The sequence below is a fragment of the Ranitomeya variabilis genome, chromosome 2 (genome assembly GCF_051348905.1).
Source record: "Ranitomeya variabilis isolate aRanVar5 chromosome 2, aRanVar5.hap1, whole genome shotgun sequence".
Lineage (NCBI taxonomy): Eukaryota > Metazoa > Chordata > Amphibia > Anura > Dendrobatidae > Ranitomeya > Ranitomeya variabilis.
The window spans coordinates 541,048,948-541,073,945 of record NC_135233.1 but is presented as its reverse complement, the minus strand read 5'-3'; the positions used below and the strand labels follow the sequence as shown (position 1 = coordinate 541,073,945).

General features: G+C 42.8%; 1 protein-coding gene across 6 annotated transcripts in view; it reads right to left on the bottom strand.

Moving 5' to 3' along the window:
- Positions 1-24,998, bottom strand: part of DUS2 (dihydrouridine synthase 2) — a 569,010-nt gene that overhangs the window by 366,554 nt on the left and 177,458 nt on the right. For 5 of the 6 annotated variants that reach the window (XM_077288143.1, XM_077288137.1, XM_077288139.1 and 2 more), the window contains one exon: positions 231-274. In XM_077288143.1, the coding sequence (XP_077144258.1) occupies positions 231-274 (44 nt within the window). Of the gene's footprint in view, positions 1-230; positions 275-2,708; positions 2,897-4,061; positions 4,875-24,998 lie in introns of those variants that run through there. The other variant, XM_077288141.1, reaches the window with a different exon arrangement.

Sequence of the window (24,998 nt, the reverse complement as noted above, 5' to 3'; positions counted from 1 at the left end):
TGAAAACTAAGTCTCCGAGCAGTCATAAATACTCGGAGATCACCCGAGCAACGAGTACACTCGATCATCACTAGTAATAATCTCGAGTGTCTAACAGCTTGTGGATAACAGAGGTCAAACAAATCCGTACCTCTGGCCTTTCTTTACTGGAATGTTTATTTTAGCAGATTTATCTTACACTTTTGCACAATACATCACACATACAGAAATACAATCATCAATAAACTTACATGAATTTGGCAACTGCCAGCGCCCTTTCTGGATCAGAAGTTCCCTATAGAAAAATATAGACATATGAAACCATAAATCACAAGTAAATGTTTTTTACCAAGTAGTATTAGGCTATGTTCACACGTTTTATCAAATGTCCATAGACCATAATGCGCATACCTCACAGCAATCATGTCAAACCAAATTCCCCATATGAGATAAATGAGGAAAAACGAGGCTTTAGCAAACTATACCATATACATAAAATATATAATTTTATTAAACAATTTAAAACAATATTTACAACAAGAAAAACCTCTTCATAAAATAGCTGGGAACAACATCTCAGCAGGAGAAATGCGAAAATGGCAATAAAATATAATATACGAAGGCTACCGGTACCAATATGCACACCAACTGCACTAATCTGGTATAAATCCTAAAGAATTAGGAGCTACAGTAAATCATAAAAGGATTATTATGGAAACAAAATTCCTATAATATCTGTAACTATATAAATCCATTCATTAATCCACTCCTAATGCTAATATAGAGCTGAAATAAGGTGCATCGTGCTATAAAAATTGGACCATGCCCATAAATAATGCCAAAAGAATCAGACTTACATCAGTGTAAACTCCAAGCAGAGAGTGCTCCACAGCGACCCCGACAGCGCCGTTTCGCCTGACTGGCTTCCTCACATAAGGGGCGTAAGTGTCTATCACTAGCTACTCTGCCTTTATATACCATAGGAACAGCTGTTCTGAGCGTCGGCATAATGGGGATGGTGTAGCGCATGCGCAGGTTCTCAGACGTCACTAAGTAAAAGTGACTTCCGGAACTCTGCGCCTGGAACGCGAGCGTGGAACGCTTCGCCCTCCTATGTGCACAGAGCAGGAAGTCACCGTGACATCACTAACCGGTGCATGCGCAGCCCACATGCAGAGGCTGAAAAGAAGCGCCGGTGAATATACCGAAGGCAGAGATAGAAGAAAAAATATCTAATTACTAAAACAAACATTCTAGGTGGCTGCAACATGAATAAATATAATGGCATTTATATATATATATACACACAGAACGGGGACTATAAAAGACATACAAGCCATATAAATACCCACATATAAAAATAAATAAATATATAAATATACAACTATATAAAATATTACAAATAAGTGATAAAGTATATTAATACAAATATAATATTGATATCTTATAAATATACATAATACATCCATCCAATACCAGAATTAATAGGTGAACAATGTGTATATAACAAATAATTTGCTAATTTATAGTATAATTATCAAAAATGATTTAATTAACTAATAAATATATCATTAATAAATACATAAATTAAATAAAAAGTGTAGGTGCATATAATAAATAAAGACATAAATAAACAAACATATAACAGTCTCCGAGATATTAAAGTCTGTGAACATCATCATGTGGCTTCCTGCTGCTGTATCTTCTTTCTACAACTTCATCAGAAAAAAGAGGAGGCCATCATATCAGAAGGATAAAGTACCATAAGGTAAGTTGCTGCCAAACATATAAACTTGATCACTAAATATAAAACATACACAATTAGTCTAAAACATATAGACACATACAAACACAATTAAAAGACTACAAGAAATATTCAAGATAAAAAGGAGAAAAATGCAAAAACAAAAACTAAAGGCCTCAAGAAAAAAAGCGGAACCTCAAAATAATGAAGGACTTTGAAGCAATGCTAGATAGGTGAAAGAACAATGGGTACAACACTAGGAGATTGGAATTTATTATAAAAAAGAATTAAAGCCCAGGGTCTCATTAAGGCCATGTGGTGCCAAAGTTCCCAATAAATAAATCCATTTACTCTCTTTTTGGGCTAGAGCTTTGGCTAGGTTACCCCCCTCTAATACCAAGTTGGATCTGATCAATAGCCTGGATCTAAGTCCCCTAGGATCAGATTGGTGATGTACCTTAAAATGCCTAGGCAGAGTTTTTAAAGTACTAAGATCATTGACGGTTACAGACTTCTCAATGTACATGTTCCCTTGTTATTACCCGTAATTCTCGCGTAGTTAGACCAATGTAAACTTTTTTACATGGGCAATGGGCATGATGTATCACACCTTTAGATGTACAGGTGAGCCTCTTACGTATCTCAAAAACTCTAGATCCATCAAAATTAGTAAACGAACTACTTCTAAACAAATTACAACATCCTTTGCACATTTTACAAGGAAAAAAGCCGTTACATCCAAACATAGCAGGCTTGTAACCAGTTGCAGAATAGTGACTATGTACAAGAAGATCCTTTAGGTTCCAGGATCTTCTAGGAACCATTAGAGGACGACTCGGACGAAATGTATTCAGAATAGGATCAGATAGTAGAATACTCCAATGCTTATGCATAATCTTAGATAATTCCGGCCATTGTTTGTTGAACTTAGTAATGAACCTCACTTCATTCTTAATATTTTTTACTTCAGCTTTCCGTTTATTACCATATAGCAGTTCATCTCTAGAGACATCGGCGGCTTTTTTGAGTCCCCTTTTGATTTGTCGATTACTGTATCCTCTGTCACCAAATCTTCTAGCCAGATCAGAAGCTTGATTATCATAATCATCAGTGGTCGTACAAATCCTCTTAATTCTGAGAAACTGCCCAGTCGGTGTGCCATTGATAGTAGACCTGTGGTGTGCAGAGGAAGCGTGCAACAAGGTGTTAGTTGCCGTGGGTTTTCTAAAGACGTCCGTGACAATCTTACCATCCTCCAAAGCCAAGATGCTCAGATCCAAAAACTCAACTTTTCTACCAAAATTATAAGTCAGTTTGATATTAAAAGGATTCTGATTAAGTCTGGTCATGACCAAAGGCAATTTGTCAATAGAATCTTCCCATATAAACAGGATGTCGTCGATATAACGACTCCACCCCTGTATGGCTTGAATATCCCAATCATCGTCCTGAAAAACACATCGCTCCCAGTACCCCATGAATAAGTTGGCATAAGCCGGGGCACAAGAGGCCCCCATGGCAGTACCCTGCTGTTGAATAAACACCTCCTTGTTGAATATAAATACATTATGTTCTAATATGAACTTCAACAGAGTTAAAAGAAGCTCAATTAGTGGGGACTCCATGTTGCTCTCATACAAGTAGTGGGAAACTGCCTCCAAACCATCATCATGCCTAATGGAAGAGTAAAGTGCCTCCACATCGGCCGTAACTAAGACCGCCCCTTTGTCCAAATGCAGCGAGTCCAGTCTTTTTAACATCATGGTAGTATCTTTAATATACGAAGGTAGTGTCTGTACTAACGGCTGCAAGTAATAATCTACAACAGTACAGATTATTTCACAAAGACTACCATTCCCTGCCACGATGGGCCTTCCTGGCGGATCTGTTGGACTCTTGTGCAATTTGGGCAGCAAATAGAATGTTGCCATTTTGGGTTGCAATTTAATTACAACATCAACCAATTTTTTAGGGATGATGCCGTCATCAAAGGCGGATTCAAGAATATTAACTAGTTCTTGCTGGAACTCAGTTAGGGGGTTATAACACAACTTCTTGTAACCACTGGTGTTGCCCAATATTTTATATGCTTGTTTCTCGTGCATTTTACAAGGCCACAACACCTTGTTATCCGCCTGCTTGATGACGACATCATCCATTGCTTGTAATTCTTTAAGCGCCCTATTCTCATTAGCACTCAAATTAGACATCCAATTAGGGACAGCCGGCAAACTCTCAACTTCTTTAATCACCATCTTAATAAAAATGTTCACTGCTGAGCAGGTATTCAGACTAGGTAATTTACTTGATTTCCCCAACAGATGCATGGGAAACTTACCATCCATTTCCTGTTCATTTCTTCTAGCAGTTCCTCCAAACACCTCAAAGCTTCCTTTTCGACATCAGTAGGAAATATTTCATCTAGATCTGTTCTATGGTGTAATTTCTCTAAAATGATCTTGCGTGCAAACAGATGCAAATCCTTAAATACTTCGAACTTATCTAAGTAGGAAGAGGGTGAAAAAGTTAGACCCTTTTCCAAAAGTCGTGTTTGAGATTCTGTTAGCACATGATCTGATAAATTTATTACCTTTAATCTGTCACTGCCACGTCTATTGGTCTTCTTATTATAGAAGATATCAGGATATCTCCTATTATCTCTATTGGAAGAGCCCTGGTACGTGTGGAGGTCTCACTGAAGCTCTCCGCTTCACTACATGAAGTACTGCTTTCCGCATATGATGATTGTTCTCGTAGAGATCCCATTATTTTTGAACCTGAAATCAGATTTCTTTTTGGGAAGCTGCCATCTGAAGATCTTATCTGTCTCAAAATCCGTGGTGTCTCTCATAAATTTCTTGAGTTTGAGTTCACTAATATCAGTTTCTTTTTTATCTATTTCTTTTTCCATAGTCTGTGTGAAGTTTTCCATCTTATCTGCCGCTAATTGTCTCTTAAGGGTTTTATGTAGTTCCTCAATTTCATTATCCAGCATATTCAGGCTAGCAGTGTTCTTATCAATAATAATCTTCATAAATTCTATTGAACATGAAATAGCAGCTTTCTTTTTCTGATGAAGTTGTAGAAAGAAGATACAGCAGCAGGAAGCCACATGATGATGTTCACAGACTTTAATATCTCGGAGACTGTTATATGTTTGTTTATTTATGTCTTTATTATATGCACCTACACTTTTTATTTAATTTATGTATTTATTAATGATATATTTATTAATTAATTGAATCATTTTTGATAATTATACTATAAATTAGCAAATTATTTGTTATATACACATTGTTCACCTATTAATTCTGGTATTGGATGGATGTATTATGTATATTTATAAGATATCAATATTATATTTGTATTAACATACTTTATCACTTATTTGTAATATTTTATATAGTTGTATATTTTTTTATAATTATTTATTTTTATATGTGGGTATTTATATGGCTTGTATGTCTTTTATAGTCCCCGTTCTGTGTGTATATATATATATATATATATAAATGCCATTATATTTATTCATGTTGCAGCCACCTAGAATGTTTGTTTTAGTAATTAGATATTTTTTCTTCTATCTCTGCCTTCGGTATATTCACCGGCGCTTCTTTTCAGCCTCTGCATGTGGGCTGCGCATGCACCGGTTAGTGATGTCACGGTAACTTCCTGCTCTGTGCACATAGGAGGGCGAAGCGTTCCACGCTCGCGTTCCAGGCGCAGAGTTCCAGAAGTCACTTTTACTTAGTGACGTCTGAGAACCTGCGCATGCGCTACACCATCCCCATTATGCCGACGCTCAGAACAGCTGTTCCTATGGTATATAAAGGCAGAGTAGCTAGTGATAGACACTTACGCCCCTTATGTGAGGAAGCCAGTCAGGAGAAACGGCGCTGTCGGGGTCGCTGTGGAGCACTCTCTGCTTGGAGTTTACACTGATGTAAGTCTGATTCTTTTGGCATTATTTATGGGCATGGTCCAATTTTTATAGCACGATGCACCTTATTTCAGCTCTATATTAGCATTAGGAGTGGATTAATGAATGGATTTATATAGTTACAGATATTATAGGAATTTTGTTTCCATAATAATCCTTTTATGATTTACTGTAGCTCCTAATTCTTTAGGATTTATACCAGATTAGTGCAGTTGGTGTGCATATTGGTACCGGTAGCCTTCATATATTATATTTTATTGCCATTTTTGCATTTCTCCTGCTGAGATGTTGTTCCCAGCTATTTTATGAAGAGGTTTTTCTTGTTGTAAATATTGTTTTAAATTATTTGTTAATAAAATTATATATTTTATGTATATGGTATAGTTTGCTAAAGCCTCGTTTTTCCTCATTTATCTCATATGGGGAATTTGGTTTGATATGTTCACACGTTGCAATTTTGATGCATTTTTTCCTGCACGTAAAACCTGCTCTCTTGGCGGTAAGAAATTTGTGTGACAAAAGCAGGTTTTGTTGCGTTTTTGTTAGGGTACATGTGTTTCTTATGCATGCTGATCAACTGTAGTGCATAAAAAAAATAATCTGATTCTACTTCATCAGGTTTTGCACCAAAAATGTTACCAACAGAGTAGGCAAAAATATATATAAATCATATCCTTTAATGATAATGCCCTAAAATATGCCCTAATCCACGATGCATAATAAACAACAAAACATACATAAAGCGAAAGTGCTCCAAACAGCCGTGCTCTAGATAAAAAACTGGCACAATCTCAATAATGTAGAACCTCCTTCGTCCTGTATTTTTCCATCACTTCATATTCAGAATATCTTTGACTCAGACAATAAAAAATCAACAAATATGATAGGGGGATTTTCAGGAGTATTTTTTAGTATTTTACCTCTCCATGTCGTGCCCCTGTGTTGCTCCTGCCCTAACAAGGGCAGTACCTTAGTGTAAACCTGTTATAAGTTACCCATAGGGACATGTAGCCTCCCCTACGCGTTTCTCCCTCCGTTCGGGGGGGGAAGGTTCATCAGGGGGTAGAATAAACCTTTTTCAAAAGATATAATATTGTCTATAATGGGTTCCTTGCAGTGGCAAGCAGAACCTCATAGAAGGCTGATTGCATCAGCATCCCTGTCAGGGGAAAAGAAGGAAATAGTTATAATTCATTCATTCACTTTGCTGTCAGTTAAATAGTCCCTGGATCATTCCAGCGTCTGACCTCTTTTCCGTATCATTAGGGGTAGCCAATGCTTTACACGCGCCCCTAGGGTCAGTCAAATGTATAATCCTCTATGTTCCATGTGTCACTGCACTTCAGCAGTGGAACACTTACCTCATTTCCGTCCCATCCACTACCGTTGCGTCCTGACAGTGAGGTGGTGGAACACCTACGTAATTTCCGGCCGGACAGCAGACTTCCGGTTAGTACGCCTACCTCATCCTCTCGGTGTTCCAGCAGTGGCACGCTCACATCACTACCGGTCGGACCTTGTACTTCCAGTCAGACCGCCCACTTTATAGTCATTGCGTTCAAACAGTGGAGCGCATACATACAGTACCTTCCAGTCTTTAGACCCCACAGCGCTTCTGTGCAACGCACGCATCAACATTCATCCACACGATGGGTATGTAATTGGAGTTTAATAAATGTCACAATAGGACATTGTAGTCCCATGGAATAAATGTGGATATAAATGTGGATAGTATATGAGTTATTGTCATGATAATATGAGTATGCCATGTTTTGAGTACATACCAAAAAGGTCCATGGCTTTTCAGACCCATGCCTGTGGGTGATGACAGCCCCCCTTCCAGCTGAGGAAAAACAGCTTTTCTCCTTCTGCCTCTGCCTGTAAGTGTAATCCAAAACCCCTCATTTTCCCCCCTCCCACCAGCATTTTTATGGCTTGGTGCTGTGAAAACTAGACTCTGTGTAAAACTCCTCATTCCCCCTCCCACCGGATACTGGCTGAAATTGGTACAGCAAGCATAGGATTCTATTGTTCTTTTAAGGTTATGTATATTGGCACCAATCCAGGCTAGAGATATAAGGATTATATATTCTGGATGTCCATCGAGACATCTATAGCTCAAGGAAATCGCTAGGAGCGGGTTTCTCCGTAAGCGGGTCATGTAACTACACCGTGTTTACACTTAAAAGAATCACCCCGACGTGGTGCACATCCTGATCATATGTCGTTCGTATACAAGGTTCATTCAGCAAGCTATGTATAAAAATGGTCGGTCACAGCTCTAAGAATGGGGAGGATTCAGCCCCTGAGTGAGGTCACCTGTCAGGACTCTGAACATTTTTTTTACCTTTTATGCATTACTGCCCTTTTCCAAGATGGCGTCTTTCGTCTCATGTGCACTATGTCTTCCTGCTATAAAACTCCACCCCAGCCTTCAGTCAGTGCTAGAGTATTCTGCCTTGCATCCAGCGCCTGACTCCGATTACTCCCTGGCAGTATACCTGCTCCTGTGAACCTGTGTGGTGATCCTGCTACTCTGCTCTGAGTTCCTGCTGCATTCACCAGTTTCCAGTAATCCTCCTTCATCTGCTGCTCGTCTTTACTTCCATCTGCATTTGCTGGACATGTAAGCTGTTGCTGCTCTGCAAAAACCTGAGACTATTACCCAGGCTTCCCTGGTTGAGCCAAGATATTATTTGAACTGCCTTATAAGCATATCTATCTGTGTTTTGGACTAAGCAAGGACTTATTCGTGTCAAGTATCCTCAAGAATAATTGTGCTTCATAGACTTTCTGCGTGATTGCATTTTCCTCTGAAGTTCCCTATAGACTGCTAAGCTGCGTTTAATATTTACATCAAGTGCTGTGGACTGCAGTTTCTCTCTGCACCTGTTTGAATCACCGTGTGATAATATAGACTTTACCACTTATAAAACTGTGTCCTGTAGTTGTCTTCTCCATGCAAAGAGTCTCCTGAGTTATCCCCTATAATTATTACAGGACACTCTAGCCAGAAAAGAGGAGACTGCTGGAACAATGACTGCAGAAAGCAGATTAGAGCAGGTGTTTTCCATAATTAGATCACTGCAGAAAGATGTGGAAGGTCTGCAAAAGAAGTTTGGAAGCTTTGAACACAATCAACAAGTGTTTGGACAGACTTTGCAGGACTTAAGCACCCGCATGGCAGCCCAGGAAAACAAACTTGCTGGCATAGAGTCCCAGTATGGGCGGGCTTTTCAGGACATAAGCACGCAAATAGCTGCACAAGCGACTTTACCCTCTGGGCAACCGCCACCAGCTAGCCCACCTAAGTTGCCCCTATTCAGATTTAATGGTGATCGCGACAAATTTCATGGCTTTGTGAACCAATGTATGCTATATTTTGATGTGCATGCTGACCATTTTCCTAATGCTAGATCCAAAGTATTGTGTGTAGTAATGCTGCTGACCGCACGAGCGCTCGCCTGGGCGAATCCGATGATTGAGTCTCGTGACCCACGGTTAAATAACTTGGATGATTTTTTGGCCACTATGGCATTAATGTTTGATGATCCTAATCGCCGTGCAACCGCTGAATCTGCTTTATTGTCTTTACGCCAGGCTAAACGTCCTGTTAATGAGTATGCTACTGAATTCAGGAGATTAGCGGTAGATACCAATTGGGACAGTTATGCACAATTGCCTATTTTTAAAATGGGTCTGTCTAGTATTGTAAAAGATGAACTAGCTCGCTCTGAGTCACCACAAGAGCTAGAGACATTTATACAGCATTGTGTGCGCATTGACATTTGCCTTACTGAGCGTAGGCCGGAGAAGTTTGCTGCATATAACTGTATTTCTAACTTTTCTCTTCCTTCCAAAGAGCCTGCAGGTAAAACATCTTGGGAGGTGGAGGAGGTGCCCATGCAAATTGATTCCGTTCAGAGGCGTGAGATCAATGATCGCCGGGAGCATCGCCTTCGTGAAAGTCTATGTTTCTACTGCGGCCAGTCTGACCACTTCTTGATCAATTGTCCTAAGTGTCCTAGACGGCCTAACAAGGTGCTAGCAGCAATAGGGGAGTATGACAACTGTGATGATGAATCTGACATCTCTGAATGTAGCCTGCCTTTAAACGCTGTATTCCATTCACTTTCTATGACTTCACCCCCAAGGAGCTTAAGGAAAAGAACTCTCACTGTTCTCTCCCTATTAAGATCCTGTGTTCAGGATAGTGGATTTCCAGTGCAGCTATGATTGACTCTGGGGCAGGTGGCAATTTCATGGATATTGCATTTGCCAAGGAACATGGTATTAAAATTCAGCAAAGAGCCTCTCCAATTACCATGGAAACAGTGGATGGGTCACCTTTAATCTCTGGGCCTGTGGATCAGGAGACCGTACCCCTTGAAATTTTGTTGGAGCCTAATCATCAGGAGCAACTTTCTTTCTTGCTAATTTCTTCTCCTCATTTTCCTGTAATTTTAGGCATTCCTTGGTTGCGTTCTCAGAACGCAATTATCAACTGGGAGACCAAGGAGATTATCTTTCCAACAAGGAGCAACTCAGCGTTAACAGAAACTGTCCCTGAGTCCACGGCTACGGAACCACATGTACAGGTATTTTCTTTACCTCCAGCATATAAAGAGTTCTCTGACATCTGTGACAAGAAGAATGCAGATCAGCTTCCTCCACACAGGCATTATGACTGTCCCATTGAGCTGCTTCCTGGGGCAGCTATTCCTTTTGGTAACGTATACCCTTTGGCGGCACCTGAGCTTCAAGCCTTAACCCCTTCCCGACCCATGTCGACACGTAGGCATCATGAAAGTCAGTGCCAATCCGACCCATGACGCCTATGTGGCGTCATGGAATGATCGCGTCCCTGCAGATCGGGTGAAAGGGTTAACTCCAATTTCACCCGATCTGCAGGGACAGGGGGAGTGGTACTTCAGCCCAGGGGGGGTGGCTTCACCCCCCCCCCCCCCCGTGGCTACGATCGCTCTGATTGGCTGTTGAAAGTGAAACAGCCAATCAGAGCGATTTGTAATATTTCACTATGAAAACTATGAAATATTACAATCCAGCCATGGCCGATGCTGTAATACCATCGGCCATGGCTGGAAACCCTGACCTGTCCCCCCCACCGCCACCGATCTCCTCCCCAGTCCTCCATCCTGTGCTCCGCTCCCCTCCGTCATCCTGTCCGCTCCCCCCGTGCTCCGATCCCCCCCTCATACTTACCGAGCCTCCCGGTGTCCGTCCGTCTCCTCCACGGGCGCCGCCATCTTCCAAAATGGCGGGCGCATGCGCAGTGCGCCCGCCGAATCTGCCGGTCGGCAGATTCGTTCCAGCTACATTTTGATCACTGTGATCAAAATAAAAAAAATAGTAAATGAAACCCCCCCATTATCACCCCCATAGGTAGGGACAATAATAAAATAAAGAAAATATTTTTTTTTTTCCACTAGGGTTAGAACTAGGGTTAGGGGTAGGGTTAGGGTTAGAACTAGGGTTAGCGTTAGAATTAGGCTATGTGCACACGGTGCGGATTTGGCTGCGGATCTGCAGCGGATTGGCCGCTGCGGATTCGTAGCAGTGTTCCATCAGGTTTACAGTACGATGTAAACCTATGGAAAACCAAATCCGCTGTGCCCATGGTGCGGAAAATACCGCACGGAAATGCTGCGTTGTATTTTGCGCAGCATGTCAATTCTTTGTGCGGATTTCGCAGTGTTTTACACCTGTTCCTCAATAGGAATCCGCAGGTGAAATCCGCATAAAACACACCGGAAATCCGCGGTAAAACAGCAGGTAAAATGCAGTGCCTTTTACCTGCGGATTTTTCAAAAACGGTGCGGCAAAATCTCACACGAATCCGCAACGTGGGCACATAGCCTTAGGGTTGGAATTAGAGTTAGGGTTGGAATTAGGGCTACGTTTGGAAATAGAGTTAAGAATAGGCTTGTGGTTAGGGTTATGGTTAGGGGTGTGTTGGGGTTAAAGTTGAGGTTAGGGTTGGGGTTAGGGTTGTGATTAGGGTTAGGATTGTGGTTAGGGGTGTGTTGGGGTTTGGGTTGTGATTAGGGTTATGGCTAGAGTTGGGATTAGGGTTTGGGGTGTGATGGGGTTCGTGTTGGAGTTAGAATTGAGGGCTTTCCACTGTTTAGGCACATCAGGGGTCTCCAAACGCAACATGGCGCCACCATTGATTCCAGCCAATCTTGCGTTCAAAAAGTCAAATGGTGCTCCCTCCCTTCCGAGCCCTGACGTGTGCCCCAAACAGTGGTTTACCCTCACATATGGGGTACCAGCATACTCAGGACAAACTGGGCAACAACTATTGGGGTCCAATTTCTCCTGTTACCCTTGCGAAAATAAAAAATTGCTTGCTAAAACATAATTTTAGAGGAATGAAAAATATTTTTTTATTTCCACGGCTCTGCATTATAAACTTCAGTGAAGCACTTGGGGGTTCAAAGTGCTCACCACACATCTAGATAAGTTCCTTGGGGGGGTCTAGTTTCCAAAATGGGGTCACTTTTTTGCGGGTTTCTACCGTTTAGGCACATCAGGGGCTCTGCAAATGAAATGTGACGCCCGCAGACCACTTCATCAAAGTCTGCATTTCAAAACGTCACTACTTCCCTTCCGAGCCCCGACTTGTGCCCAAACAGTGGTTTACCCCCACATATGGGGTATCAGTGTACTCAGGACAAACTGGGCAACAACTATTGGGGTCCAATTTCTCCTGTTACCCTTGGGAAAATAAAAAATTGCTTGCTAAAACATAATTTTTGAGGAAAGAAAATTGATTTCTTATTTTCACGGCTCTGCGTTGTTAACTTCTGTGAAGCACTTGGGGGTTCAAAGTGCTCACCACATATCTAGATAAGTTCCTTGGGGGGTCTAGTTTTCAAAATGGGGTCACTTGTGGGGGGTTTCTACTGTTTAGGCACATCAGGGGCTCTGCAAACGTAACATGATGCCCGCAGACGATTCCAACAAAGTCTGCATTCCAAAACGTCACTACTTCCCTTCCGAGCCCCGACTTGTGCCCAAACAGTGGTTTTCCCCCAAATATGGAGTATCAGCGTACTCAGGAGAAACTGGACAACAACTCTTGGGGTGAAATTTCTCCTGTTACCCTTGGGAAAATAAAAAATTGTGGGCTAAAAAAATCATTTTTGAGAAAAGAATTTTTTTTTTTTTTTTTCATGGCTCTGCGTTATAAACTTCTGTGAAGCACCTGGGGGTTTAAAGTGCTCACTATGCTTCTAGATAAGTTCCTTGGGGGGTCTAGTTTCCAAAATGGGGTCACTTGTGGGGGAGCTCCAATGTTTAGGCACACGGGGGCTCTCCAAACGCGACATGGTGTCCGCTAAAGATTGGAGCCAATTTTTCATTCAAAAAGTCAAATGGCGCTCCTTCCCTTCCAAGCCCTGCCGTGCGCCCAAACAGTGGTTTACCCCCACATATGAGGTATCAGCGTACTCAGGACAAATTGGACAACAACGTTCGTGGTCCAGTTTCTCCTTTTACCCTTGGGAAAATAAAAAAAATTGTTGCTAAAAGATCATTTTTGTGACTAAAAAGTTAAATGTTCATTTTTTCCTTCCATGTTGGTTCTGCTGCTGTGAAACACCTGAAGGGTTAATAAACTTCTTGAATGTGGTTTTGATCACCTTGAGGGGTGCAGTTTTTAGAATGGTGTAACATTTGGGTATTTTCAGCCATATAGACCCCTCAAACTGACTTCAAATGTGAGGTGGTCCCTAAAAAAAATGGTTTTGTAGATTTTGTTGTAAAAATGAGAAATCACTGGTCAAATTTTAACCCTTATAACTTCTTAGCAAAAAATAAAAATTTGTTTCCAAAATTATGCAGATGTAAAGTAGACATGTGTGAAATGTTATTTATTAACTATTTTGTGTCACATAACTCTCTGGTTTAACAGAATAAAAATTAAAAATGTGAAAATTGCGAAATTTTCAAAATTTTCACCAAATTTCCATTTTTTTCACAAATAAACTCAATAATTATCGACCTAAATTTACCACTAACATGAAGCCCAATATTTCACGAAAAAACAATCTCAGAACCGCTAGGATCCGTTGAAGCGTTCCTGAGTTATTACCTCATAAAGGGACACTGGTCAGAATTGCAAAAAACGGCCAGGTCATTAACCCCTTCCTGACATCTGACGTACTATCCCGTCGAGGTGGGGTGGGCCCGTATGACCACCAACGGGATAGTACGTCATACGCGATCGGCCGCGCTCATGAGGGGAGCGCGGCCGATCGCGGCCGGGTGTCAGCTGCATATCACGGACCGCCCCCGGCACATTAACCCCCGGCACACCGCGATCAAACATGATCGCGGTGTACCGGCGGTATAGGGAAGCATTGCGCAGGGAGGGGGCTCCCTGCGGGCTTCCCTGAGACCCCCGGAGCAACGCGATGTGATCGCGTTGCTCCGAGGGTCTCCTACCTCCCTCCTCGCCGCAGGTCCCGGATCCAAGATGGCCGCGGCATCCGGGTCCTGCAGGGAGGGAGGTGGCTTACCGAGTGTCTGCTCAGAGCAGGCGCTGGTAAGCCTGCAGCCCTGCACAGCAGATCGCAGATCTGGCAGAGTGCTGTGCACACTGCCAGATCAATGATCTGTGATGTCCCCCCCTGGGACAAAGTAAAAAGTTTAAAAAAAAATTCCCCACATGTGTGTAAAAAAAAAAAAAAATAAATAACCTAAATAAAGAAAAAAAATATATATATTATTCCCATAAATACATTTCTTTTGCTAAATAAAATAAAAAAAACAATAAAAGTACACATATTTAGTATCGCCGCGTCCGTAACGACCCAACCTATAAAACTGCCCCACTAGTTCACCCCTTCAGTAAACACCGTAAGAAAAAAAAAAAAAAAACGAGGCAAAAAAAACCGCTTTATTATCATACCGCCGAACAAAAAGTGGAATAACACGCGATCAAAAAGACTGATATAAATAACCATGGTACCGCTGAAAACGTCATCTTGTCCCGCAAAAAACGAGCCGCCATACAGCATCATCAGCAAAAAAATAAAAAAGTTATAGTCCTGAGAATAAAGCGATACCAAAATAATTATTTTTTCTATAAAATAGTTTTTATCGTATAAAAGCGCCAAAACATAAAAAAAATGATATAAATGAGATATCACTGTAATCGTACTGACCCGACGAATAAAACTGCTTTATCAATTTTACCAAACGCGGAACGGTATAAACGCCTCCCCCAAAAGAAATTCATGAATAGCTGGTTTTTGATCACTCTGCCTCACAAAAATCGGAATAAAAAGCGATCAAAAAATGTCACGTGTCCGAAAATGTTACCAATAAAAACGTCAACTCGTCCCACAAAAAACAAGATCTCACATGACTCTGTGGACTCACATATGGAAAAATTACAGCTCTCAAAATGTGGTAACGCAAAAAATATTTTTTGCAATGAAAAGCGTCTTTCAGTGTGTGACGGCTGCCAATCATAAAAATCCGCTAAAAAACCCACTATAAAAGTAAATCAAACCCCCCTTCATCACCCCCTTAGTTAGGGAAAAATTAAAAAATTAAAAAATTTATTTATTTCCATTTTCCCATTAGGGTTAGGGTTAGGGCTAGAGTTAGGACTAGAGTTAGGACTAGAGTTAGGGCTAGGGTTAGAGCTAGGGTTAGGGCTAGGATTAGGGTTAGGGCAAGGGTTAGGGCTAGGGTTAGGGCTATGGTTAGGGCTAGGGTTAGGTTTGGGGCTAGGGTTGGGGCTAGGGTTAGGGTTAGGGCTAGGGTTAGGGCTAGGGTTGGGCTAGGGTTAGGGTTAGGGCTAGGGTTGGGGCTAGGGTTAGGGCTAGGGTTAGGGTTGGGCTAGGGTTAGGGCTAGGGTTAGGGCTAGGGTTAGGGCTAGGGTTGGGGCTAGGGTTGGGGCTAGGGTTAGGGCTAGTGTTACGGCTAGTGTTAGGGCTAGTGATAGGGCTAGGGTTATTGCTCGGGTTAGGGCTAGGGTTAGGGCTAGGGTTGGGGCTAGGAAGGGGGCAACAGTTAGGGTTGGGGCTAAAGATAGGGTTAGGGTTTGGATTACATTTACGGTTGGGAATAAGGTTGGGTGTGTCTGGGTTAGAGAAATGGTTAGGGTTACTGTTGGGATTAGGGTAAGGGGTGTGTTTGGATTAGGGTTTCAGTTATAATTGGGGGGTTTCCACTGTTTAGGCACATCAGGGGCTCTCCAAACGGGACATGGCATCCGATCTGAATTCCAGCCAATTCTGCGTTGAAAAAGGAAAACAGTGCTCCTTCCCTTCAGAGCTCTCCCGTGTGCCCAAACAGGGGTTTACCCCAACATATGGGGTATCAGCGTACTCAGGACAAATTGGACATCATCTTTTGGGGTCCAAGTTCTCCTGCTACCCTTGGGAAAATACAAAACTGGGGGCCAAAAAATAAGTTTTGTGGGAAAAAAAAAAATTATTTTCACGGCTCTGCGTTGTAAACTGTAGTGAAACACTTGGGGGTTCAAAGTTCTCACAACACATCTAGATAAGTTCCTTGGGGGGTCTAGTTTCCAATATGGGGTCACTTGTGGGGGGTTTGTACTGTTTGGGTACATCAGGGGCTCTGCAAATGCAACGTGATGCCTGCAGACCAATCCATTTAAGTCTGCATTCCAAATGGCACTCCTTCCCTTCCGAGCTCTGTCATGCGCCCAAACAGTGGTTCCCCCCCACATATGGGGTATCAGCGTACTCAGGACAAATTGGACAACAACTTTTGTGGTCCAATTTATCCTGATACCCTTGTGAAAATACAAAACTGGGGGCTAAAAATCATTTTTGTGAAAAAAAAAAAGAATTTTTATTTTCACGGCTCTGCGTTATAAACTGTAGTGAAACACTTGGGGGTTCAAAGTTCTCACAACACATCTAGATAAGTTCCTTGGGGGGTCTAGTTTCCAATATGGGGTCACTTGTGGGGGGTTTGTACTGTTTGGGTACATCAGGGGCTCTGCAAATGCAACGTGATGCCTGCAGACCAGTCCATTTAAGTCTGCATTCCAAATGGCGCTCCTTCCCTTCCGAGCTCTGTCATGCGCCCAAACAGTGGTTCCCCCCCACATATGGGGTATCAGCGTACTCAGGACAAACTGGACAACAACTTTTGGGGTCCAATTTATCCTGATACCCTTGTGAAAATACAAAACTGGGGGCTAAAAATCATTTTTGTGAAAAAAAAAATAATTTTTATTTTCACGGCTCTGCGTTATAAACTGTAGTGAAACACTTGGGGGTTCAAAGCTCTCAAAACACATCTAGATAAGTTCCTTAGGGGGTCTACTTTCCAAAATGGTGTCACTTGTGGGGGTTTTTAATGTTTAGGCACATCAGGGGCTCTCCAAACGCAACATGGCATCCCATGTTAATTCCAGTCAATTTTGCATTGAAAAGTAAAATAGCGCTCCTTCCCTTCCGAGCTCTGCTATGCGCCCAAACAGTGGTTTACCCCCACATATGGGGTATCGTCGTACTCAGGACAAATTGCACAACAACTTTTGTGGTCTAATTTCTTCTCTTACCCTTGGGGAAATTAAAAAATGGGGGCGAAAAGATCATTTTTGTGAAAAAATATGATTTTTTATTTTTACGGCTCTGCATTATAAACTTCTGTGAAGCACTTGTTGGGTCCAAGTGCTCAACACACATCTAGATAAGTTCCTTAAGGGGTCTACTTTCCAAAATGGTGTCACTTGTACAGGGTTTCAATGTTTAGGCACATCAGGGGCTCTCCAAACGCAACATGGCGTCCCATCTCAATTCCAGTCAATTTTGCATTGAAAAGTCAAATGGCGCTCCTTCCCTTCCGAGCTCTGCCCTGCGCCCAAACAATGGTTTACACCCACATATGGGGTATCAGCGTACTCAGGACAAAATGCACAACAATTTTTCGGGTCTAATTTCTTCTCTTACCCTTGGGAAAATAAAAAATTGGGGGCGAAAAGATCATTTTTGTGAAAAAATGTGATTTTTTATTTTTACGGCTCTGCATTATAAACTTCTGTGAAGCACTTGTTGGGTCAAAGTGCTCAACACACATCTAGATAAGTTCCTTAAGGGGTCTACTTTCCAAAATGGTGTCACTTGTGGGGGGTTTCAATGTTTAGGCACATCAGGGGCTCTCCAAATGCAACATGGCGTCCCATCTCAATTCCAGTCAATTTTGCATTGAAAAGTCAAATGGCGCTCCTTTCCTTCCGAGCTCTGCCATGCGCCCAAACAGTGGTTTACCCCCATATATGGGGTATCAGCGTACTCGGGACAAATTGTACAACAAATTTTGGGGTCTATTTTCTCCTGTTACCCTTGGTAAAATAAAACAAATTGGAGCTGAAATAAATTTTGTGTGAAAAAAAGTTAAATGTTTATTTTTATTTAAACATTCCAAAAATTCCTGTGAAACACCTGAAGGGTTAATAAACTTTTTGAAAGTGGTTTTGAGTACCTTGAGGGGTGCAGTTTTTAGAATGGTGTCACACTTGGGTATTTTCTATCATATAGACCCCTCAAAATTACTTCAAATGAGATGTGGTCCCTAAAAAAAAATGGTGTTGTAAAAATGAGAAATTGCTGGTCAACTTTTAAGCCTTATAACTCCGTCATAAAAAAAAATTTTGGTTCCAAAATTGTGCTGATGTAAAGTAGACATGTGGGAAATGTTACTTATTAAGTATTTTGCGTGACATATGTCTGTGATTTAAGGGCATAAAAATTCAAAGTTGGAAAATTGCAAAATTTTCAAAATTTTTGCCAAATATTCGTTTTTTTCACAAATAAACGCAAGTTATATCGAAGAAATTTTACCACTATCATGAAGTACAATATGTCACGAGAAAACAATGTCTGAATCGCCAAGATCCGTTGAAGCGTTCCAGAGTTATAACCTCATAAAGGGACAGTGGTCAGAATTGTAAAAATTGGCCCGGTCATTAACGTGCAAACCACCCTTGGGGGTGAAGGGGTTAAGGTCAAAATAGGCTGGGTCATGAAGGGGTTAAAGGAGTATATTGATGAAAATCTGGCCAAAGGCTTAATATGTCCTTCCTCCTCACCAGCAGGGGCACCTATATTTTTTGTTAAAAAGAAGGATGGGACCCTGAGACCGTGTGTTGACCATCGGGAACTCAATAAGGTAACCGTACAAAACCGTTACCCTCTGCCTCTGATTCCTGAATTACTGGAGAGTCCGCCATGCTAAGGTGTTCTCTAAACTGAATTTCGTGAGGCTTATAATTTGGTGCGTATTCGTCCAGGGGATAAGTGGAAGACAGCATTCAGATGCCGGTATGGACACTTTGAATCTCTTGTGATGCCCTTCGGGCTTTGTAACGCCCCTGCAACGTTTCAACACCTTGCTAATGACATTTTCAGAGATTTGTTGGACCAGTTTGTGGTGATCTATTTGGACGATATACTAATCTTTTCTGACTCTCTACAGGAACATGAAGAACATGTCAAAACTGTTTTAAGATCTCTGAAAGAGAACCATCTGTATATTAAGCCGGAGAAATGCGAGTTCCATCATTCTGAGATACAGTTTTTCGGGTTATACCATCTCTCCCCAGGGGCTGAACATGGAATCTGGTAAGATTCAGGCTATCCTTGACTGGCTGGTACCCAAGAATGTTAAGTAGGTCCAACGTTTTATTGGTTTTGCAAATTTCTACAGACGCTTCATTCGAAATTTTTCTGATATTGTCTGTCCCATTACTTCCTTGACAAAGAAGGAAAAGCCCTTTAAGTGGTCATCACAGGCTCAAGAAGCTTTTGATCGGCTTAAGATCAGTTTCACATCAGCACCGCTGTTGATACCCTCAGATCCAACACTTTCTTTCATTGTGGAGGTGGACGCTTCTGATAATGCTTTGGGGGCTATTCTCTCCCAAAGAACTGGAGAGAAGTGTCTGCTACATCCTTGTACTTTCTTTTCCCGTAGACTAACCTCAGCAAAGAATTACGACGTGGGAGACAAGGAATTGCTAGCTATTATTGCGCCTCTCAAAGAATGGAGGCATCATCTGCAAGGAGCTGCACAACAGATCATAGTGCTAACTGACCATCGCAATTTAGAGTTCCTTAGATCCGCTAGATGTGTTTCTCCTCGTCAGGCTCGTTGGAACTTATTTTTAAATCAGTTTAACTTTGTTATCTCATACCGTCCAGGTTCTCGTAATGGGAAGGCTGATGCTTTATCCTGAATCCATGCTGCGGATTCCGTACCTGGAGCCCCGTCCAAGACCATTCTATCTGATGCTAATTTCATCGGAGTTATCCAAGATCAGGACTTGCAGAAAGAGTGCAGGGAGGCCTATGACGGTGATGTATTTCTGGCCAACCCACCTGTGGATATTAATGTTGTCTTTAAGGGTGGCATGTGGTTCAGAGATCGACCTATCTACGTCCCTGAGGTCATCCGTCTGCAGATCCTCAAGTTGGTACATGACTCCAAGTTGGCTGGTCACAGGGGGGGTACAGAAGACACAAGAGTTCCTGAGCCGATTCTTCTGGTGGCCAACTTGCCTGAAGAATACCAAGGACTATGTTCTCTCTTGCGAGGTATGAGCTTGTTACAAGACTCCTCATGTTGCAGCTACAGGTATTCTACAACCATTACCTGTTCCGTCCCGCCCTTGGGGGTCTATATCAATGGACCTTATTGTGGAGCTGCCTACATCAGGGGGCATGAATACAATCATGGTGGTAGTTGATCGCCTGACTAAAGCTGCTCATTTTGTTCCGTGCACCAGCCTCCCCTCAGCTAAAGATACAGTGAACTTGATTATACAGAATGTCTTTCGGTTGCATGGGGTTCTGGATGAGATCATCTCTGACCGTGGAGTACAGTTCACTTCAAGATTCTGGAAGGGGTTTTGCTCTGCACTCAATATTAATGTCTGTCTCTCTTCCGCTTACCATCCCCAGACAAATGGTCAGACTGAGCATACCAACCAGACACTGGAACAATATCTAAGATGCTATGTCAGCCATCTCCAGGATGATTGGTTGGAGTTGCTGCCGTTAGCCGAATTTTCATATAACAATTCTCAGAGCGCCTCCACTAAATTTACACCTTTCTTTGCCAATCTGGGTTATCATCCATGTATCTTACCTAGGTCTCCAATTAATTCTCCGGTTCCGGAAGTGGAAGAAAGGCAGACTGCGATGAGGCAAAATGTGGAGGTTCTGAAGGAATCCCTGACCACAGCTCAAGAACGTTATAAGAGATCGGCTGATAGATTCCGTAAACCTGCACCCATGTTCAAGGTAGGAGGTTCCGTGTGGTTAGCAACTAAGAATCTGAAGTTAAACGTTCCTTCACAAAAACTTGGACAGAAATTCATTGGCCCTTTCAAGATCAACGATATTGTGAGCTCTGTGGCCTGCCGGCTGAAGCTGCCTAGGACTATGAAGGTACATCCAGTTTTTCATGTATCTTTACTAAAGCCTGTATCTCCTAATACCTTCCAGGGACGTGTTGTGCCACCTCCGCAGCCTGTGGTGATTGATGGGCAAGAACAATTCGTGGTGGAGGAAATTGTTGATTCCAGGATTCACAGGAATCACAGGAATCGGCTCCAATATCTGATAAGATGGCAGGGATATCCCCCTGAGTAAGACTCTTGGAAACCTGTGGAAAACATCAATGCCCAACAGAAGATTTCTCGTTTTCATCAGAGGTTCCCTGAGAAACCAGGATCGTCCTGAGGCCGCTTCTAAGGAGGGAGTAATGTCAGGACTCTGAGTATTTTTCATTACCTTTTTGTGCATTACTGCCCTTTTCCAAGATGGCGTCTTTGGTCTCATGTGCACTGTGTCTTCCTGCTATAAAACTCCACCCCAGCCTTCAGTCTGTGCTAGAGTATTCTGCCTTGCATCCAGCTCCTGACCTCTGGTTACTCCCTGGCTATATACCTGCTCCTGTGAACCTGTGGGGTTATCCTGCTACTCTGCTCTGAGTTCCTGCTGCATACACCAGTTCCAGTAATCCTCCTTCATCTGCTGCTCGTGTTTGCTTCCATCTGCATTTGCTGGACATGTAAGCTGTTTCTGCTCTGCAAGAACCTGAGACTATTACCCAGACCTCCCTGGTTGAGCTAAGATATTATTTGAACTGCCTTATAAGCATATCTATCTGTGTTTTGGACTAAGCGAGGACTTATTCGTGTCAAGTATCCTCAAGAATAATTGTGCTTCATAGACTTTCTGCGTGATTGCATTTTCCTCTGAAGTTCTCTATAGACTGCTAAGCTGCGTTTAATATTTACACCAAGTGTTGTGGACTCGAGTTTCTCTCTGCACCTGTTTGAATCACCGTGTGATAATATAGACTTTAACACTTATAAAACTGTGTCCTGTAGTTGTCTTGTTCCATGCAAAGAGTCTCCTAAGTTATCCCCTATAATTATTACATCACCACAGGGGAAGTGCCTTGGGTTTGAGCTGGGAGATAACTGAGTGGGACATCAGTCTTCCAGAGTATTTTGTCTGGGGTCTACCTACTATACAGATGTGTGATGCATCTTGATGTGTCCCCTGAGCACATGGTCAGCCAGGAGGTGAAGATATCTGAACGAAATGTAAGTGTTTTTTCAACTTTAAACCCATTTTATTTTTAATTGTACTGTACGTACAATACTTGTCTTCTTTATAATATCTTTTTATACTTCTGTCAACGCTGCCTACGTTTTTTTGGAGTAAAATATAAAATTACTAGCTTTGTCTCTCTTTGCTCTGTAATGAACTGTCACGTCCTCTGAAGTGAATTACGCTACTAATTTGGGTTTGCTCCGGACCTGTTAATAATTAAGAAATCGGAGCTGGAGGCAGCGGATTTGTCCTGTGGTTTGGGAGTCTTTGTAGCGACTGGCGGAGTTGATAATTACTGTGTAGTGAAAACTCCACCAGGGGGAGCTGGTGAAGGAGGAGAGGTTAAACACTAAGCGCAGCAAAACAGAGCAAGAGCACAGGTGTCACAGGTAATGAGAGTGGTCAGACGAACCGAGTCAGAAACGATCAGGAACAGAAGTACTGTTATGACCCCAATGGCGAGGGTCTCAGAGGAACGTGGAAGTCTGCAGAATACAAAAATCCAGCTCATAGGGCAGTGGTAACTGGGTTGACCATATATCTACTCCTAACGCCAACACTAGAAGTAGCCGGGGATCATTCCTACGTTGATTCTAGATGACACGCGCCAGCCGGAGAATCTAGCTACCCCTAGTAGAGGAAAACAAAGACCTTTCTTGCCTCCAGAGAAGGGGACCCCAAAGCTGGATAGAAGCCCCCCACAAATAATAACGGTGAGGTAAGAGGAAATGACAAACACAGAAATGAACCAGGTTTAGCACAGAGAGGCCCGCTTACTGATAGCAGAATAAAGAAAGGTAACTTATATGGTCAACAAAAACCCTATCAAAATCCACACAGGAAATTCAAGAACCCCCGAACCGTCTAACGGTCCGGGGGGAGAACACCAGCCCCCTAGAGCTTCCAGCAAAGGTCAGGATATAGATTTGGAACACGCTGGACAAAAATACAAAACCAAAACAAATAGCAAAAAGCAAAACGCAGACTTAGCTGATATAACTGGAACCAGGATCAGTAGACAAGAGCACAGCAGACTAGCTCTGATAACTACGTTGCCAGGCATTGAACTGAAGGTCCAAGGAGCTTATATAGCAACACCCCTAACTAACGACCCAGGTGCGGATAAAAGGAATGACAGAAAAACCAGAGTCAAAAAACTAGTAACCACTAGAGGGAGCAAAAAGCAAATTCACAACAGTACCCCCCCCTTAGTGAGGGGTCACCGAACCCTCACCACGACCACCAGGGCGATCAGGATGAGCGGCATGAAAGGCACGAACTAAATCGGCCGCATGAACATCAGAGGCGACCACCCAGGAATTATCCTCCTGACCATAGCCCTTCCACTTGACCAGGTACTGAAGCCTCCGCCTGGAGAGGCGAGAATCCAAGATCTTCTCCACCACGTACTCCAACTCGCCCTCAACCAACACCGGAGCAGGAGGCTCAGCAGAAGGAACTACAGGCACAATGTACCGCCGCAACAAGGACCTATGAAATACATTGTGAATAGCAAACGACACAGGAAGATCCAGACGAAAAGATACAGGATTAAGGATTTCCAATATCTTGTAAGGCCCAATAAAACGAGGTTTAAATTTGGGAGAGGAGACCTTCATAGGAACAAAGCGGGAAGAAAGCCATACCAAATCCCCAACGCGTAGTCGGGGACCCACACCGCGGCGGCGGTTGGCAAAGCGCTGAGCCCTCTCCTGTGACAACTTCAAGTTGTCCACCACATGATTCCAGATCCGCTGCAACCTATCCACCACAGAATCCACCCCAGGACAGTCAGAAGGCTCCACATGACCCGAAGAAAAGCGAGGATGGAAACCAGAGTTGCAGAAAAAAGGCGAAACCAAGGTGGCGGAACTAGCCCGATTATTAAGGGCAAACTCAGCCAACGGCAAGAATGTCACCCAATCGTCCTGATCAGCAGAGACAAAACACCTCAAATAAGCCTCCAAAGTCTGATTGGTTCGCTCCGTCTGTCCATTAGTCTGAGGATGGAAAGCAGACGAAAACGACAAATCAATGCCCATCCTACTACAAAAGGATCGCCAGAACCTGGAAACGAACTGGGATCCTCTGTCTGACACAATATTCTCAGGGATGCCGTGCAAACGAACCACGTTCTGGAAAAACACAGGAACCAGATCGGAAGAGGAAGGCAGCTTAGGCAAAGGAACCAAATGGACCATCTTGGAGAAGCGATCACATATCACCCAGATAACGGACATGCCCTGAGATAGCGGAAGATCAGAAATGAAATCCATGGAGATATGTGTCCAAGGTCTCTTCGGGACAGGCAAGGGCAAGAGCAAACCGCTGGCACGAGAACAGCAAGGCTTAGCTCGAGCACAAGTCCCACAGGACTGTACAAATGACCGCACATCCCTTGACAAGGAAGGCCACCAAAAGGACCTGGCCACCAGATCTCTGGTGCCAAAAATTCCCGGGTGACCTGCCAACACCGAGGAATGAACCTCGGAAATGACTCTGCTGGTCCACTTCTCCGGGACAAACAGTCTGTCAGGTGGACAAGACTCAGGCCTATCAGCCTGAAATCTCTGCAACACACGTCGCAGATCCGGAGAAATAGCTGACAAGATAACTCCATCTTTAAGAATACCAACAGGATCAGCGACTTCAGGAGCATCAGGGACAAAGCTCCTAGAAAGAGCATCGGCCTTCA